The 17,851-nt window shown below is 33.2% G+C and overlaps 1 protein-coding gene across 1 annotated transcript in view; it reads left to right on the top strand.

Annotated features, from left to right (window-relative positions):
* KIF6 (kinesin family member 6) overlaps nucleotides 1–17,851 on the top strand; it is a 181,259-nt gene that overhangs the window by 48,285 nt on the left and 115,123 nt on the right. Inside the window, exons 8-10 of the mRNA XM_010581255.1 lie at nucleotides 1,680–1,823; nucleotides 2,775–2,861; nucleotides 6,948–7,051. Coding sequence (XP_010579557.1) covers nucleotides 1,680–1,823; nucleotides 2,775–2,861; nucleotides 6,948–7,051 — 335 coding nt within the window. The remainder of the gene's footprint in view (nucleotides 1–1,679; nucleotides 1,824–2,774; nucleotides 2,862–6,947; nucleotides 7,052–17,851) is intronic.

Here is a 17,851-nt window from a genome sequence, read left to right on the forward strand (position 1 = left end):
TTAAGCTTAGACCAAACAGTATTTAAAAAAACAAAAACAAACCCCCAAACCCCAAACGTTTTTTTATATCAAAAGCATAACAACACCTTATTTTTGACCATGTAAAAATGGTTGGCTGTTAGAAGATCCAGGCTCAGATCCTGTACAGGTGGTCTCTGTCACTTTGTGAAGGAACATAATTTCCCTCTCCCTCAGATTTCTCCTCTTTCTATTCCAGATTCCTTGATTGGATTGTAAAGATAGATTTTGTGATTTAGGTGAGGTTTTACTAAACATGCTCAAACCCATCATCTTCTGTGTTATGTGACTGTCACATGACAGTACAGTGGCTTCTGCATCATGGCAGCTGGTCACATAGTTTTTCAGTGCCGGTGTGTGGAGGTTCAAATTCTACCTGGCCTACAGACTTCCCACATGAACTTCAGAAAAAATGAACTTCTCTGTAACACAGTTCCCATTTTTAATGGAAATAACATATCTTCCTTCTGGCTCTTTTCCCATTTTGTCTATTGAGATTGTACTCTCTGTGTGGCAGAGGCTGGGAATGTGCTTATTAATGTGTAAGCTAGACTACTATGAGGTTTCTATGCAATATTATAAACTAACAGAGTTACAGCATATTTCCATCTAGCAAGTTGTAATAGATGAGATTTGAAAACCTTGATCCAGGAATGGGTTTCCAGATTCCTTTACAAGATGGTAATTTTCATATTATGTATTCATCCCTCTCAGGGTTGCCAGTGTAAGATTTATAGTAATAAATTTTAACTGTCTGAAGAGTTAAGAGTAACTAGTGCCAACAAAAAAGTTGCTACTAAATTTTCTAAAATAAAAATTTTCTTAAGTGCAAGGTAAACAAAATATATGCTGGTGTGTAACATTTATTAAAGGAAAAAACAACTCCTAAATATTTAGGACAGCTTGCACAACTCATATAGCTACACTTTTTCAGTACAGTGCTTGGCCAGGTAACAGTTCAAATCTTTTATATCACAACAGATCATGAGGTAATCTAGCTTTTTATTTAATAATAATTAGGTCCCATAATGTAAACGCCTGAGAAGGGAAACTGAGAATAGTAGGTGTACAATTTCCTTTTTGGCCAAGGCATATATATTCTAAACTGAATTATTTATTTCCAGCAGTACATTGTAATCATGCACCCTTTTATCTGTGTTTTACTTTTCAAGACATTTCTCAGAAATAAATGTATTGACTCCTCTAAGAACCACGTGCTTTAAGAATCTGTGATTTTAAAAGCATGCTTTAGCAAATATTAAGGAAGTTTTTACTTGAATACTATCCATACTTTATTATTATGATAGAACAAATATGAAGGAGATTTTCAGTAAGTTCCTGTGTCTCAAGAAAGTCTGTGGTTTTTACATTATCGTGTTCAGTTTCCGTGTTGCTGAAAGGCTGTAAAGCTATGTTATGATAAAATTAAATTTATTTGGTCTATCAGGTCCAGCTCCTACAATGACATATAAACACACAGAAATTTAAGTTGAAATTATTTCAACAAAATGAGTGGGTTTGCAGCTAACTGGGTGCATAAGTGTAGTTTTGTTATATCAGAAGTTTAGGTTCCTGAGCAGATTGGTTTTGTTCTTTTTGTGTGTCAATCATTAATAGACATGTGAATTTAAAAGTCTTTTCCATTTTTACTATTGTTCCAGGTAATAATTGCCCTTGCAGAGAAAAAACGATCCCATATTCCTTACCGAAACTCTATGATGACCTCAGTGCTAAGAGACAGCTTGGGAGGAAACTGCATGACTGCCATGATAGCAACGCTCTCTATAGACCAAAGAAACATAGATGTATGTTATTTCTATCTATTTTCAACAAAAAAGTTTTCAGTTCTCTAAAGATCCTGTACTTTTGAGTTTTATTAGAGTTTACAATTCAAGTGTGTATGCTTTTATTCTTACCCTTACAAAAAAAAGTTTTAACTTTGTTTCCTGGAGGTAATTTTATCAGTGGAAATTGCGGTAAGATGTAGACAAATCCTTTACAAAATGTACTTTTCTCTAAGTAATCTCAAGTCAAAGAGCTTGCATCTAGTAATGAACTATATATTGTTTCTAAATTTACTGTTTTCCCGATGAATAAATCTTTGAGTTATGAAAATGCATTTCCAAGGAATTTTCTACAGGACATACTGGTAAGATCTATAAGTTGATTATGGATCACACTGAAAGCCTTCACAGAACTTCTGTAGACTTCTTTGGAGTTGAGATTTCATTGAGTATAATAGACAACTGGAGAGTTCACTGGGGGAGAGAGGGAACTGGGTGGGGTGACTTGGGATTTTTGAAATTTTCAAATACTTTTATCTCCCTTCACTGCACTGGAATTATACATAGTGATGTTTTCTTCTCTTTGTCTACCAAAAGGGCTGTAGTGTTTATGAAAGGGCTGTGGTGAATGGAGCTACATCTGGCTTAAGTTTTTACCTTCTGAGTAGTGTGGCTTTCTTATCCTTAGGGCCAGCTGGGGACTCATTTGAAATGGAGTTGATCAGGGGATTGACTGGGTCAATAAAATATGTACTATAATTTTACAGTTTTGTCAGTCAGTCGTTAATATGCTAACCTAATTTCCCTTGAATATTGTTGTTTGGGGATATGAAATGATAGATTATTTCTGTAAAGTATACAAAAAATAGAAACTTAGTTTGATGACTTCATTAACAGTCTGTTCTACTTACCTGGTGCAAAGCTAACTGAAGTTTTTCTTTTTTGTCTCTTTCTTTTTTTTTTCTCTTCCAGGAATCTATAGCAACCTGCAGATTTGCACAGCGAGTTGCTCTTATTAAGAATGAAGCAGTTCTTAATGAAGAAATTGACCCCAGATTGGTGAGAGTTGTATGGGGGCAGAGGGAAAGAGATTGCTTGTTTTAGGTTTGAATAATCAATATCAGTCAAACAGATGTTGAAGATTTTATACTGAATCATCCCATTAAATTGTTTTTTAGATGCAAGTTCCAATTTTTTCTATAAAGTAACTACTATTTTAACTTTTTGCTTTTGGACATAATTATAATTAAATGGACCTTTATAAAACCTCTAAAACTTTTCTTATCTCTTAAGGCATCTGAGGAGCAATGGTCACTTTCATTATCATCTTTGTGTTACTTCTTTTAGGTGTTAGTTTCTAAATCATAGTCACAGTTAACTGGATGTCCCTAAAGTGCTTACAAAATATACTAAGATTGCTAGTCACTTGAAGGCATGCTGCTGTACTGAAAGTTCGTGTATTAAAAAGCTAAGAAACATACAGATACAGTCCTTCCTTGAGACTGGTCCAGGGAATGTTTTAGCTAGGAAGAACAAACTCTGTAAAGCTATCATTAGGAAAAAAGGAAGACAAGTAAATGAGATGTAGAAAGAGGATTTCCACACTAAAGCATTAGGCTGATGTTCATATCCCGAAGAGCAGCAAAGGAGCTCTGCAGAATGGATTGGGAATTTAGGAAGTGCAGAGAAGGATAGAGGTAATAATCCACATTTGTAAAGCACAAAGCATTGCCACATAAAGAAAACAAATTTCTTCTTTTAATGTGCATAACAAAAATTTTAACACTTTATTATAATAATAACTTATATATAATAATAACTAATAAAAAGACTTTTTCTTTTTAGTATTTGGTTAGTCTTTCCTTTGAAAGATTTTGTATGCCTCTAGTTTGTTACATACCAGATTTGTCTGAAGATGTGCTCTGTAATTATAACTACTATATTAAGAGGCCTTTGTTAGTTTATTTGATGTCATTTTCTGCATTACCTGGAAAATTTATTTCCTTTGTAAATATTAAGTACACCTATTAAGGATTGATTAATTCGACATAGTATTGCAGATAATGATAGTTACTGGATCAGCTGGGTTGCATGCTGTATATCAAAGATGTTTTCTGGTATGTGAAACGTTTGACTGAGGTTACACTGGGCATGCCAAAGCCGCATATATGGATATAATGAAGAAAGAACTATGGATGCATTTCAGCATACCCTCTGTCTCTGTGACAGAGACATCAGATGAAAAATAAGATTAAGGTATTATATTATTCTGTTTATATATAAACAGACAATATTTAAAACATAATTTTTGACAACATAATTATATATTTGAACAGAGTTTTTCACCTCTAAAGAATATAAAATCTGAATTAAATATTCTAATTTCAATGGTCCTGTATGGTTTTTTTATATACTAATCGCATTATCATTCTTTTTAATAAGCAATATTATTACTGTATTTCTAAATTTCTCATGATTAATTTATAATTACAAGTTTTATGTATTTTTTTCTCATATAACCTTCTGAACTGGCTAGGAAATGCTTTCCCCTTGAATGCTAGACTGCAGAATGCTAGATTATATAACACAAGAAGCATTTGTTGTCTAAAAATTGGGGGAATAGATGGTTGATTATTTCATTCATTGTTATTTGATGTTAATTAATATATTTCAGTTACTGTTAATGATTGTGCTTTTGTTTTCTCTTGTCCTTGAAGTTCAAAGGGAATAGGAGATTCTTGTCAGGTTTTCTGGTGTTTTTCTTTTTTTATTACTATATTATTTATCTTTGTTTCCGAACAATTTCTAACAGTAACAGCATCATAAAACAAACAAACAAAAAAAGGCACAAAAAATAAACCCAGTAGGCACTGAACAACTTCTTCATTTCTGTCTGTTTGTCTTTTTTTTTTTTTTTTTTCCTGTGTAGGCTTTATAGTAGCAAATCATGCAAAAAAATTCTTCCATGGCCACAGAAGCCTTTGATTGAGGTGGAACACATGCAGGCTCCTGAACATTTACTACATCCTGTGGAGCTATACTCCACGAGTTTGGTATGTCTCACTCTGCAGGGTCATTTAGCAAGTAAAGCAAAAGTGGACTCGTGAGAGTTAGAAAACCATCCCCTCTTGTGGAAAAGGCAGGGGAACACAGGTACCTAGACCTTATATGGCTCTGTGCTCATTGTGGAATTTTTTGCCCATCTTAACTACCTGAAGTATATTCCCAGGGTGCAACCTGATTTGCTAGACTTACAATTTTTTTCATAAAATGAAAAAATGCCATTTATTTGCAGTATAAATACTGCAAATCTGTAAATTGAGTGCACGATTTATAAAGGGAGTGCATAATACCTCTTGATAGATCTAAGTTAAGTCTGACTGTTGCGTTAACTTTACTCTTCATAATGAAGACTTCCTGAGTGTGTATCTTACTAAGAACATGAACTTGTAGCCATTCTGCTTTTCAAGTGACTCGGCTTTGAACCTCTCTCACTCATGATTAAAGGATTTGCTTTAAACTGAAAACCAAACTACTGGACCTGAATTAATCTAATCTCCTCTGGCATTCATTTAAAAATAGAAATGAAAATATGCTGCTGTAGATTTTTGTTTGTCTTAATAATACTTGAAAATCAATCTTTTATCCTTATTCTGAAAACAGTATTTCTGTTGTTGTCAGATCGACGTTAATCATGCTAGCAAACTTGAGCATTGAACAGGGATGGTACTATCAGTTCAGCTTTCTGCCATTTTATACTTCAGCCCCAAATTTTATTTTATTGAGTCAGTAATTGGCACAGACTACATTAGAGTGTGGCACCAGAGTGAGGCAACCTAAAATCAGGTTAAAATGTTTGACCTGCAATATTCTTGAAGCACTCTTGCAGCGCCTGTAATTAACAGTTCGCCACCTTAATGATTCTTACTTAAAATATTGTAAGTTAGCCTTTCATACTTCATAGTACCAAATGTGTTACCAGTGAGTTTAGGGTTAAAGGAAATAACCGTGTATGTTTAGAATATTTTGATTTTTAAAGTAAAAATACTCATTCAAAGTTTAGGAAGTCATTGTTAAATTTAAACATTAAAAGAAATACAAATGTCTGAAGGAATTTTAACATCCAGTGAAAAGATGTCATCAATTTCAACAATCTTATCTCTAAAAAGTGTGTGCAGTCAAGAATGATTAATTCATTTTTCCTTGAAAACATTCTTCTCTTGGAAACTTATTTTGCACATGGTATCAGAGTACTCATATCCATCTAAAAATATGATTGGACTCCTGATACATTTGAGCCCTTATAAGGTGATGCATCATTAAAATGATCAATCAGAAAGTATCCAAGAACTTGTTCATTCATGTTTTAGACTTAGGGATTTGCATATTGTCCCTGCTTTGTAGAATTTGGCCTTGGGAGGCTAATGATTTGTAAAATATGGTTTTATACAGATATTTCTTCTGAAAGTACAGGCTCCAATAATGAGCTATTAGAATTTTAAAATCTAACACAGTTCTCCAAGTCATTTTCTCAATCGGTACTATTCATTAATGCAATTTAATTCCATTATGTTGATTTATACTATTCATTTGTTGTTAGCAACTGATGCATCCTACAATTATAGTTTGCTATAATTCTAATAAGAATGGAATATTACATGAAAAAGAAGAAAAGTTAAGATTAAAATATTAAGATATTGTTTTGGAATTCCTGTTTCTAAAGGGAAAGTAAGAGAAAATCACTTTTGGTGTGTATTTGTCCTTTCTCTGACAAAGACATCAGTTCTATTTTAGATGTGTTTTCATTACTAACAGGCAAAACTATGAATCAGAAAGCTCTTTTTATTCCTATGGCAATTTTTTTTTCTCTTTTGCAAATAATCTTTTGGAATTTTTCTGTACAGCCTTGTCTTCTAACATATAGAATTTACTGAGTTTGGAAGACTTTTCTTGTTTTTATAAATGGAAAAGGAAAAAAAGTTCTTGGTATATTTAAGGCATTTAGACTGTTTTTAAAAGAGAGACGTTTAAAAAAAAGAGAAAACCCAAGTGTAATATTTCCCTAAACTCAGCCTTCCAATGCAAAAATCATAAACTAGGTATTAATTTGTAGGTGATAATTTGTTTATGCCTTGCTGTTTGTAGATGATTGTCCAGCTGAAAAAGGAGATCCAGGAGTTGAAGGATGAGCTGGCGCTGGTGACTGGCAAGCAAAGAACGTCAGAGCTTTCACAAGAAGAGCTACTTCGGTAATGGCTTACATTGTTTTTGTTTTCTTCTTTTGTGATGGTACTTTTCATCAGTTTCTTTGTTGGCATAAATATTTAAATTCATCTCAGAGTTTTAAACTTCTCTGAGTGAATAATAAAATGAAGTTAGATGCCAGGTTAGAATGGCGGTTTTCCATGAAAAGCTCTATGAGGCTGCTGGCTCTGTTTTTGCCGCCTCAGCTTTGAGGAAGTGAAGTAAAGTAAACGTAAAGGATGGGAATGCTTGTCACATGCCAGGCAAAAAGAAGTGTTGTATAATAGTGTGGAATAGAAAAACAGTATCTCTCAAAACTGGATATACGATCTGAGTAGAATTCAAGAAATATTCTTTGTGCTGAGAAGTATCCTCCTGCAGTGTTAGTTTGACATAGGCCAAGAGAAATCTTGCATTTCTGATACACAATTAATCAATGTCTTAAAAGCCAAATATTCAAATTTTTTACTGGGCATGCTATTGAAAATGCATGATTAATTCACCTAAGTGTTGTAACATCTTAAAGCTTTTTGTAACAGATCAGTACAGCATGTAAGAACTTTCTATGTGCAACGTAGAAATATTTACTTAGGTCTAAAGGTTTGCAATAACTAAATTCAATTCCCAGTTTTGAAAAGTTAATTGATTCTGTAAGATGGACCTATTTAATGTCTGTGCCTCATCTGTATAAAGAAAGTAGTAACTGCCTAGAGATTTTGTTTCATTAGTATGTTAATGGTTACTAAGTTGAAGCTGTGAGAATTTTTAGTCTTATTTTAATTTATTTTGGAACTGGTCCAGAAGAAAACTACCAGTGCGATTTCCCCTGATGTCCAGGAGATTCTGGAGACATGAGGACAAGCTGCTACCTTGAACCTTGATTTTCTCATGTAGATTGTTGTCACTATTAATTCTTGGGTTTGATTGTTTTGTTTTGTTGTAATTCAGAAACTAAATGACATCCGTATCAAGGATGAGGAGCTAGATAGCATTATGTATATATTTCTTTTACACCATTAATCTGAGTAATTTTCACCATAGGCAGTTACTAGTATCATCTTCTAAGCAGAAATATCCCCTCAGGACCTACTGGGTTAATATTTATCATTCTGCCCAAAAGTATGGGAGTCAAATGCACCAAGGACATTACAGGGTAGCACTGGATGTGACAAAATCAAGCCATAGAAAGAAAATTAAAGAAACAGCAAGAACAGACAAGTATCTTTCTTTCTTTTTTTTTTACATGCAAAATCAAATGCTCTTATTAGCTAGTTTATTTTTACCCTGACAGAACTAGTCCTTCAGATGTTGAATAGCTCTTAGTGACTTTTTTCAGATATAGTTAAATAATCTATATATTCATTTAAAGATGTACTTTCCTAACATTTTTGTAAAAATCTGTCATATGAATTTTCCACTCTGGTCCTGTTTGCTGTTTAGTTTGTATAGGGAAACTGGGGTTTTGGAAATCATTTGGGTTTTTTAAGCCACACTCATGAATCTTACTTCCCAAGATTTCCTACCTGACGTTTTGTGATGAAAATGTCAGTCTTATAAATGGGAATGGGTTCGCAGTTCACGACAGTTTTTAATATGAATATGCAAAGGAAAACTAGGAACGTACCATCTGCACATAGCGTACATCTGAGGGGCCTTGTTTCGAAATGTGTGACTAAAAAGTGTATCAGTTGTATGTTTTTCCTTTTTATCCTGTAGTGCATTACATCATCAGAAAAGGTTTCTTCTGACATCATAGCAAGGAATTTTGCATCCATTCCTCCAGAAAGAAGCAGAGAGGAGACTTTAATGAGTTGCTACCTGTAATAAGACTTAGAAGATGAAATAACTTTCAAGGACCTCAGCTATATTAGGGCAACTCAAAATTTTAAGTTTCTTAAATTTATCATTTATTTATGTTTACTCAGGCTCATGTAGCACATGTGTTCATTATTTCAGGAGTTCTTTCTAGGAGCAAATGCTCTGCAATTAAAATATAGAACAAAACTTAAGTACTGCTGACTGAGATAGATACCATACTTTTCCTGACTATCAATAATAAATAAGGACTTCAAACAATTAAACTCGTCAGTCATAAATGCCATATAATGGCCTTGTTCAATGGTCATTATTTTTAATATAGACTTAAAGTGGAAAAAAGAATTGGATATACAGAGTTTTTTATGGGTAGCATAGTTTCAAGCAGAGAGTAGCAGGTACTGCTAGAGAATAACTGTCATATACATGAGTCAGACTGGTTTATTAATGCTATATGCTGTAGTTGAATGGAATGTTGAAAGATAAGTCAATCTTTTTTTAAACAGCTCAAGTGGGGGAAAATATAAAATGTCAGGTTTTATGAGTTTCGCTTTTTTATGTGTTTTTGCAAGCAGGGTGTTCACTGGTAAACAACTGATGTGGACTAAACACCCAAATTAAAGTATAATGAAATGATAGTAAAAAAAGCCACTACTTCAGTGTTTTGAGCTCATTTTCATATGGCGATAATATTTGTGACCATGCTGGTTTACATCTGTCTGAGCCTCCTGTCCATAAATGTCCTGAGCATTTATGAAAATCAACAGATAGCATCTATGTGTTCTGTCTCCAGTTAGACTCTATCAATGTATAACACAGCAAATCTTTATGACAATTCTGCTGGCCATCTGAGCTTGGAGCTACTTGTTATCTGGAGAGTTAGTTAACATTAAAGAATAAATATACAAGTGAGTAGTCGAAACAGAAGTATTGACCTGCATGAGGGCTGATAAAATCATGATTTACTATTATTGGAAAATGTCTATGTTGTAGTTTGCATCTAATTTTGCATCTATAATGAAACCTAAATAATATTACTTATCAGGAGGCATATGGATCAGATTGTTGTGACAGAGAGAAGAGAAAAAGAAACATGGTATAGGTGATAATGCAACATATTGTGTTGCACTTTATTTGGAGTTGGCACCCAAGAATGGTTCTTAGGGGAGTGGTACTGTAGGGGATTCAAGACTGAACAATTTTTTTTAATATTTTTTTAATTGATGATTTTTAATATGCCAGAGAGGAAATTATAATTAGGGTCATTATGGATTTCAAATAGTATTTAGACATTTCTGCTTAGTTAGGATATCTTCTGTTTAAACTTAAACTGTATCTTGACATGTATATGTATGTGTGTGTGTATATATATATATATAAAATATTCCAAGTTTACACAGTTCTTTTCAAAATTCTTAAAATGTCAAGGCTTACTGTAATTAATTTTATTACAAATAAGGTAATTAACTAGTAAGGAGAAGTGGTACTAAATATAGTCTCATCAAAAATGGATGTGTTTTAATTCTTATTCTGATTCATCATACATATTTCAAGGGAGATCAGAGCAAAATTAATCTGCTGAAAGCATTTTGTGCCAATATTCTTATTTATTCTTTGATTCTGAACACAGATAATCAAAGTACAAAACATGTCAATGAAAAACTCCATGCACTAAGTACATATTTATTTTGTTGTCTCTGCACAAGTCTTTATCTTAAGCACTTTTCAGTAGAAGATGGTTGCCAAAATGAAATTGGGTCCAGTGGTACATGTGTAGATCCAATAATATTTTTTTAGTCTAATAAAGAGGTTTTGGTAATGCATAGGTTTTTGGTCTCTATGTATGTTACAGGAAATAAGTGTTAGTGATTGCCCTGGAAATAAGTATTACTATTATGTTAAAATGATATTTTGTATGTTTCCTGACTTACTAAGTCAAGAAATGCCAAACATTTCTTACATGAATGAGCTTCATTCCACTTGTTTACTTTCAGGGCATTCCAAGTGAAATCTGTGGGCTAGTCTATGCAGTTAAAATTGCTAGATGTCTGAAATTAGTATGTGAATAAGCAGTAGTTCATTCTTCATTGTTTTTACTCACTTAAATCAACGAAGTGTTTTCAGGGATTATTTTTATTATTATTATTCATTTAATGGAAGGAAAAAACCATCTGTCAAATAAGCTTTCCTCATAACCACTACAATGTCACATTGTCATTCACTAAGTTTAAAACAAAATAAAAAACAAATGCTCTTGACTTTTCTTGTGAATACTAAATTATAATACAAAACAACTTATCAGTCCTGTGAATAAAGCTACAGCTGTTTGGAATTCTTACTTCAGAATTCTGTGTTAAATGGTAAGCATTTACATTACTATGCCATTTTTTTAAATTATTTTATCCTCATAAATGTTAAACATACATGCATTCTGCTGCTCTCATTTTGTTTATTTAAAAAGCACAGCATAAAAAGTACAGCTAGACTATATAAGTGGTTCAGAATGTAGTACATAAAATGCTTCCAAAACCTGAATTGCTTGCTTTGGATCTTACCATCTACTTCCTCGGCTGTAAAAAGCTGACCTCTAAATATTTCTTTGACCTAGAGAATTAGTTTCTTGTTTAGGGGAAAAAAAAAAAAAAAGGAACACTTTGGACTATAAAAAAAAAAAAGAAAATAACATTATACATCCCAAATAGAAGGAAATTGTACTCTCGCAGGCTTCTGTATTATGCTTTAGAATAGAATTAAATACCTTTTTTTTTTTTTTTTTTTTTGTGAGAAGCATGCCAGAGGTAAAAGGGAGAGTCCTTTTTGTTTGACTCATTTAGGGTATTTTTTTTCAGTTGTTATAAATGAGCTCACTAGCAATTTACAATGTGTGCCCAGAAAGTCAGGATTTCAAATCAAGGTCCTGTGTGCCAGAGCACCCACGCTTCCAGAGCTTTTGCCAGTTGGAATTCTCTAAGAGCAGGACCGGAAGTACTGGATTAGCACTTTAATTTATTAATAACTTTACCTTATTTCTTTCAGATACATATATTATTACAGATGCTTCTATTTTTTACCTCAACAGTCATATATTGTTCATCTTACTGAAGTCCTGGATTTCTCATTACTTCTTTCTGTCTTTCATTTTTCTGTTTCAGCATTGTGACATCTGTATGCTATCATGGTATTAACAGTATTGCACTGTTGTATGATATAGAGCCTTAACAGTTACTCATACTTAAGCTGTTGAACAAATGGTTTCATTTACAAAGCAGAGCAAATGTTCTTATTTGCTGATGTCAGTGTTCAATTTCAGTTGCAAGGTGGAAGAAATAGAAGCAGATTACCTTGCCTTATGTCAACACAGCTTTGCAGGCAGTGGATTTTTGTAGAAGTTAGCAGACTGACATAAACCTTGTAGGCAATTTTCAGGAGAAAAGAAGCTACCTTAACTATAAAGTAGTCTTAAAATGTTTCACATTAACTTCTATCTTAGATGCCTGATTTAGAATGCTATTAAATCAATGTATTTCTCTAGAGGGCATTTTTCTCTTACATGTTATAAAATCTTTAGTGATAGCACAGGAAGTTTAGATTCCTAATGCAGGTACCTAAGCTGGATGCTTGAAGTGTAAATACTTTTCTTTGATCTTGCTATTTTGTTCCAAGGTCACTGAAAGTAGAAAAAAATTCTTGTATTATTTAAACTGATTACCTTTTACATTGAAACTATTGAGACATAATTTAAAGTTCTTTCAAAGTTTAGCAACTTTGTTTTACCGGGGCAGGGGGGGGCAGAGAAAAACGAGACTACATACTATGTCCTGTTTTCTAATGTTCAAAAGTATACCAGTCATCTAATGTCACATGGTCTCAAGAAAGGTAATGAAATATAGTATAACTCATATTAGTAAGATGTATGGAGAAAAGATAGTATAGCTGAATTTGATTATTTAAATGTTTGAAAAAATCTTGGAGCCAATTTCCAAATATATATGTTCAAAATTCTCTGATCATAGCAGGTTTTTGAATCTCACTGAAATTCATTGAATGCTTGGGCAGCTGAGTTGTCTCTGAAAGTACCACTAAATACCTGCTTGCATCTTTTGACACTTTTAATACTTTTTGAAAATCTCTTTCTTCTGAGCTTTTATATCTAATTAATAACCTGTAAGTGACACTTTACACAATTTTTTTCAAAACTACCTCTGTTTTCTATACTGTAAGAATGTCTTAGTGTTCATCCATATGAGTCCTTTTGACTTCCTTGTGTAGTTTTTATCCTTGTCCTATGATATTTATATTTTTCAAATTTTGATAAACTGAAGCTTAGTTTTCTCTTGCTACTTTTAGATATACTCTATTGATTAGAATATGACTACTGTTATGGCCACAAATATTAGCTGACAGTGAGTAGCAGTTCTTTATGCATGTGCTTTTGGTTTGTTATTATATAGTCCTGTCAGTGAAGGAAATCATCTACTCAGCAGGCTACTTTGACATGTTTCTTCTCTGCAAAAAATTTGCATGTGTAGTATTAGTGTAGGCATTTTTTTCCCTGTATAAGCCAGTCTTGGTCTTTTTATAGTCCCTGCCAAATCCCCTTGCCTTACTGATACAAAGATTTAAATCTGTGTGCATTTCATCATTGGCATGAATGATTTTCAACTGTGTAGAAACTCTTTACATCTGTTTGGCACATTGTAGCCATCTAATTCAGAAGAATCTCCTCACATAGGGAGGTAGCAAAAATGGCTTTGTCCATATGTCTAATAAAAAAAGGGGGGGTTATATCTGTAATAGGAGATATATGCTTCTCTACTGTGTAGTGCAAGTGTTTAATGGTAATCATTCACTTGTGTGTATGATACTGTTTGTTTGATTGCTTTACAAAATCAGAAGCCATATTTTCAAAAATTTTACCCTCAAATAAATGAACTTGGTACAACTGAAAAAAAAATCCAATTAATCCATGCCAGCTTGAATTTAGGTAATCTCTTTGGATGCCAGCCTATTGGCTACATAGAGGCAGTATATAAATCCTAATTGTTGCCTATAGTATTAACAAAATGCACATGGTATTCAAAAATCTATTTGTTTCTACTCATTATCAATAAGGTTAGCTCTATTATCAGTTATTTTATAAGCACTTGGCCCTTGCTGAAAATATTAGAAAATTAGGAATAGAAAATTAGGAAAAACCATTTGGTCTAACAAACATGTTCATATTACACCAATAAATACCAGCCAACACTCAATATTTATGAAAATCGGTTTATCTCCATACATGTGAATCATTGGTCATATTGCTGTGTTCTCTGTTTTCATCTGTTCTTTTTACATTTCTAAATATGAGAACTTAAAATTTTTACTATATCTGTGGCTCTTTGGTTTGGGGTAGTTTTTTTGTTTTGTGAGACGTCGTGACTTCCTCTTCAGGAACATTATTGTATCGATAACATTATTCAAATCTTACTCACAACCTTTATTTTCACCATGTAAGAGAATAGTTATCCATGCAGGCTTAAGAGACACTTGAAAGTTTAAAGGTCATAATATTTACCTGTGGAAGTATTATAGGATTCACTTCATTATACTGACTCAAAGGGCAGAAGTTTCCCAAATTTTTATATATAATAGAAAGCTTCAAAATCATCTTTAAGAGCTTCAAATTACAGCAGTGGTAAAATTTTTAATATCTGAAGCATTTGTTTTCAAGAATAATTTAGGTTTGTAGTACTTAGCTTTCAGCTGATTTCCAGTGGTATTTCTGAGGCTTTCCAACTCATTATCTGAGGCTTTTAAGAAGTTTAAGTTAACATTTTGCAGGATCAGTCCTGATATATATATATAAAGTCAATGGATTAAAAGTTCTGGACTTGTGCATGATTTGTAGAGTATCTACATAGTTCACATAATCTAATATTATGTGAATCTCTTGGATAACTTGGTATAATTGCCTGTTTCATAGGTGCACAAATTGAGGTACAAACAAAGGAAGTGAAATGTCCGTGGACTTAAAAATCAGTATTAGTGTTTACATTTCCTTATTCTCATTCAATTTTCTATTGCCTGGCTATATGAAACAGTCCAATCATTTCTGGACTATTCTTTGTCTTTGAATATTCTACTATGAAAATAAGAAATTGAAAATACTAGGAAAGTATCCCCAAAGTTTTGGGGGGGTTTGGGGTTTTTTTTTTTAAGGTACTTAATTTGGGAGGAAGGCTGCAATAAAACAAAGAAAGACTTGCATATTTTATCAAAGTTCATGCAGACCTGCTTCTGCTTCACTTTACCTCATCAAGGGTATTGTGCTTTGGTGTTTTTTCCTTGGTTTGGTTTTTTTTTCATGGTTATTTTGTAGTGGCTAGCTAGAGGAATGTCTGACAGAAATGTCAGTTTAGTTTCCATCTGTCTGTCTGACTGACTATGCCATTGAGAATGACTCCTGAGAAGCAACTAAAAAAAATAATTTTTTTTTGTTTCTTAAAACACAGTTGCTAGTATAATTTAATGCCATTATTTACAGACTGGCTTAGAATGCATTTTCAGTTTACAGGATGAAACTGAACCTCAGAGTGAATTTGTAGTATGCAACACTATTATTGCTTGACTTCCTCGTACATACACACATAAACACTTCAGTATGAAGTGTATTACATTTAGGCTTCTTCATTTCTTTGCAATCAGTAGCAGAAAAGGTATCTTTGTCTTTATTGTCCTGTAATAGATTTCTTCAGTTGTTAGAGTACTGTATAGATATTTAAAGTGAAAAAAAAGTGTAAAAATCTTTCAGACTGTAGAAACAGGAAGACACTTAAGGACTTATTGCTCTTACTTCCCTGCTATAAGACTGCACCAAATCAATGCAGCCTATTTCAGGGCCATGTTAATAAAATTATTCTTACAAATATCTACTGAGGGAATTACACAAAGGCTTAAGTAACCAGTTCCACTATTTAGCTACCTTTATTATTTTGCCCAGGAGTTAACCCAGTTCTGTTAAATTAGAGGTTATGCAGTTATTTCTGGATAGAGAATACAGCATTATCCTCTATAAGTCAGTTACATGTTAGGGAATTGCTGTCGTGTCCACTACCCATCAATAATGTATTACAGCTCTTCTCAGGGCAGGTTCGGGTGTGTTGTGTATACTTTATCTTCTTTGTCATGCCATTAGCAACAATGCCTGGAAATACCTTCCCTTTTTTCTCCTGTCATCCATAGCATTATTGATAAAATTTGCTGCTTAGAATTATCATGATCTTCCCATACAGATGCACACTTGAAGCTAACTTATGTGGTTAGCTCTTACTAGATATAATGGCAATTCTGCTTCACCTATCATGCATTTTTAGAAAAATAGATTAATAAAATATGTGGACATGTGGAGTTACTTTTTTTTAATAACATCAACATCATTATTAAACTTAAAGAAATAAAGAAAAAAATTGATATGGAGTATGCTACCAATAGGAAAACTATTGCAAAAGTCTAGGTAAGCAAACTTTTTTAATTCTCCAATTACGTCAAGTGTTTCAGTAGCTTCTTTGTTTGCAGCCTATTTTTCATAAACTTGGATTTCCATTTTGCTTGTCACAGAGTTCACAGCTAACACACAAAATTAATTGTTCTTTAAGCGAGCTTAATTTTGAGACATAATATACAGTGTCAGTGATCAGGGGTTAAAAGGCAAGCTTTCCCAGAAATTAATCATGGCACATAAAGCAAGGTCAAAATGAGTCCTTCCAAATCTGTGTTTTGAGACCATGCATCCTGCATACTACTGAGAACTCTAAAAACATACTCTCAGTTGGCTAGGAGTGCTTTTCTGATGCATTTCAGCTGTGTAATTTGCATCCTGGTTCATGCAAACATATGACTGATTCAGAAGTGGATTCTTTTTTAAAAGATGAAAGTCTGTTATTTAATGAATGGGTAAAACTGAAGTAGCACAGTATTCATCGAATCATTCTGGAGTTGGGCTATCAGAAAAATTGCATGGAACCTAAAGCAGTGTGGATAGAAAGCTTTTATGATTTATGTGTGGTCTAAATGTTAAGCAGGCTTCATTAAAAAAGAATTCCTGAAAGCTGGAAAGTAACAGAAGAGAAATAAATTTGGTAATGTAAAAGGTGTCTGTGAGCTGCATGAGTACAGTGTGCGTTTTTGTAGGTTTTTTGCAAATAATGTAGAGGGAAATGCTAGACCAAGAATTTGGGACTGATTCACATTCACTAACCAGAGAGCACTATTAGTTTAACACATTTCCATCCCAACTGTTTATGACTGTTTTACTGTGAGTTGTCTTCCCAGCATTGGCATAAGAACAGACTTGTGCTTGACACAGCTTTTGTTTTCAGAGTTGGGTGTCATGATTCAAACTCACCTGGATCAGCATTGTAGTACCTTTTTTCTTGTACTATGTTAATATGTATAAGACCACTATCAAAATGACTTTTAAATTAATCTCCTAAATGACATGATACTGTTCCTTTGGCATTGACTTAGAAAATTATTTTTTGGTGTGGGGGAGGGGGGATTTTTTACTCATGTTTTCTGTTTGGTTTTTTTCTGATGAGCACTGAGAAAGAAAACCCTGTTCTTTGTTTACTGCTGTTTTTCACAGAAAATGGGTCTTTTTTTGATGCTTTCATATTCTTCCTCCTTTGGGGAAATTCTGTTGGGAAAACTATTCTTCCTGATACAACAGGATTCTGGCAATAGGCTTCAGCACACCCTTGCTCTTATTAGTATAAGTTAGGCCTGCTGTTCTTAGGGCAGAACCTCGCAGTCCTAAAAAAGAAGAATGGAGAGATATGAAAAATCCCCTTTTTAGGCTTCATCTACTGTAATAACATTAAATAATAAATATTTAATAGTCTATAACTTCCTTTATCTAACAACATACAAGAAAAAAGGAAAAAAAGGGAACCATTTTGGATCTCCAGAAGTCAGAAGAGACATCATCTGACACTGATTTTAAATATGTT

This window comes from Haliaeetus leucocephalus, unplaced genomic scaffold (genome assembly GCF_000737465.1).
Source record: "Haliaeetus leucocephalus isolate CR32 unplaced genomic scaffold, Haliaeetus_leucocephalus-4.0 Scaffold752, whole genome shotgun sequence".
NCBI classification, from domain to species: Eukaryota; Metazoa; Chordata; class Aves; order Accipitriformes; family Accipitridae; genus Haliaeetus; species Haliaeetus leucocephalus.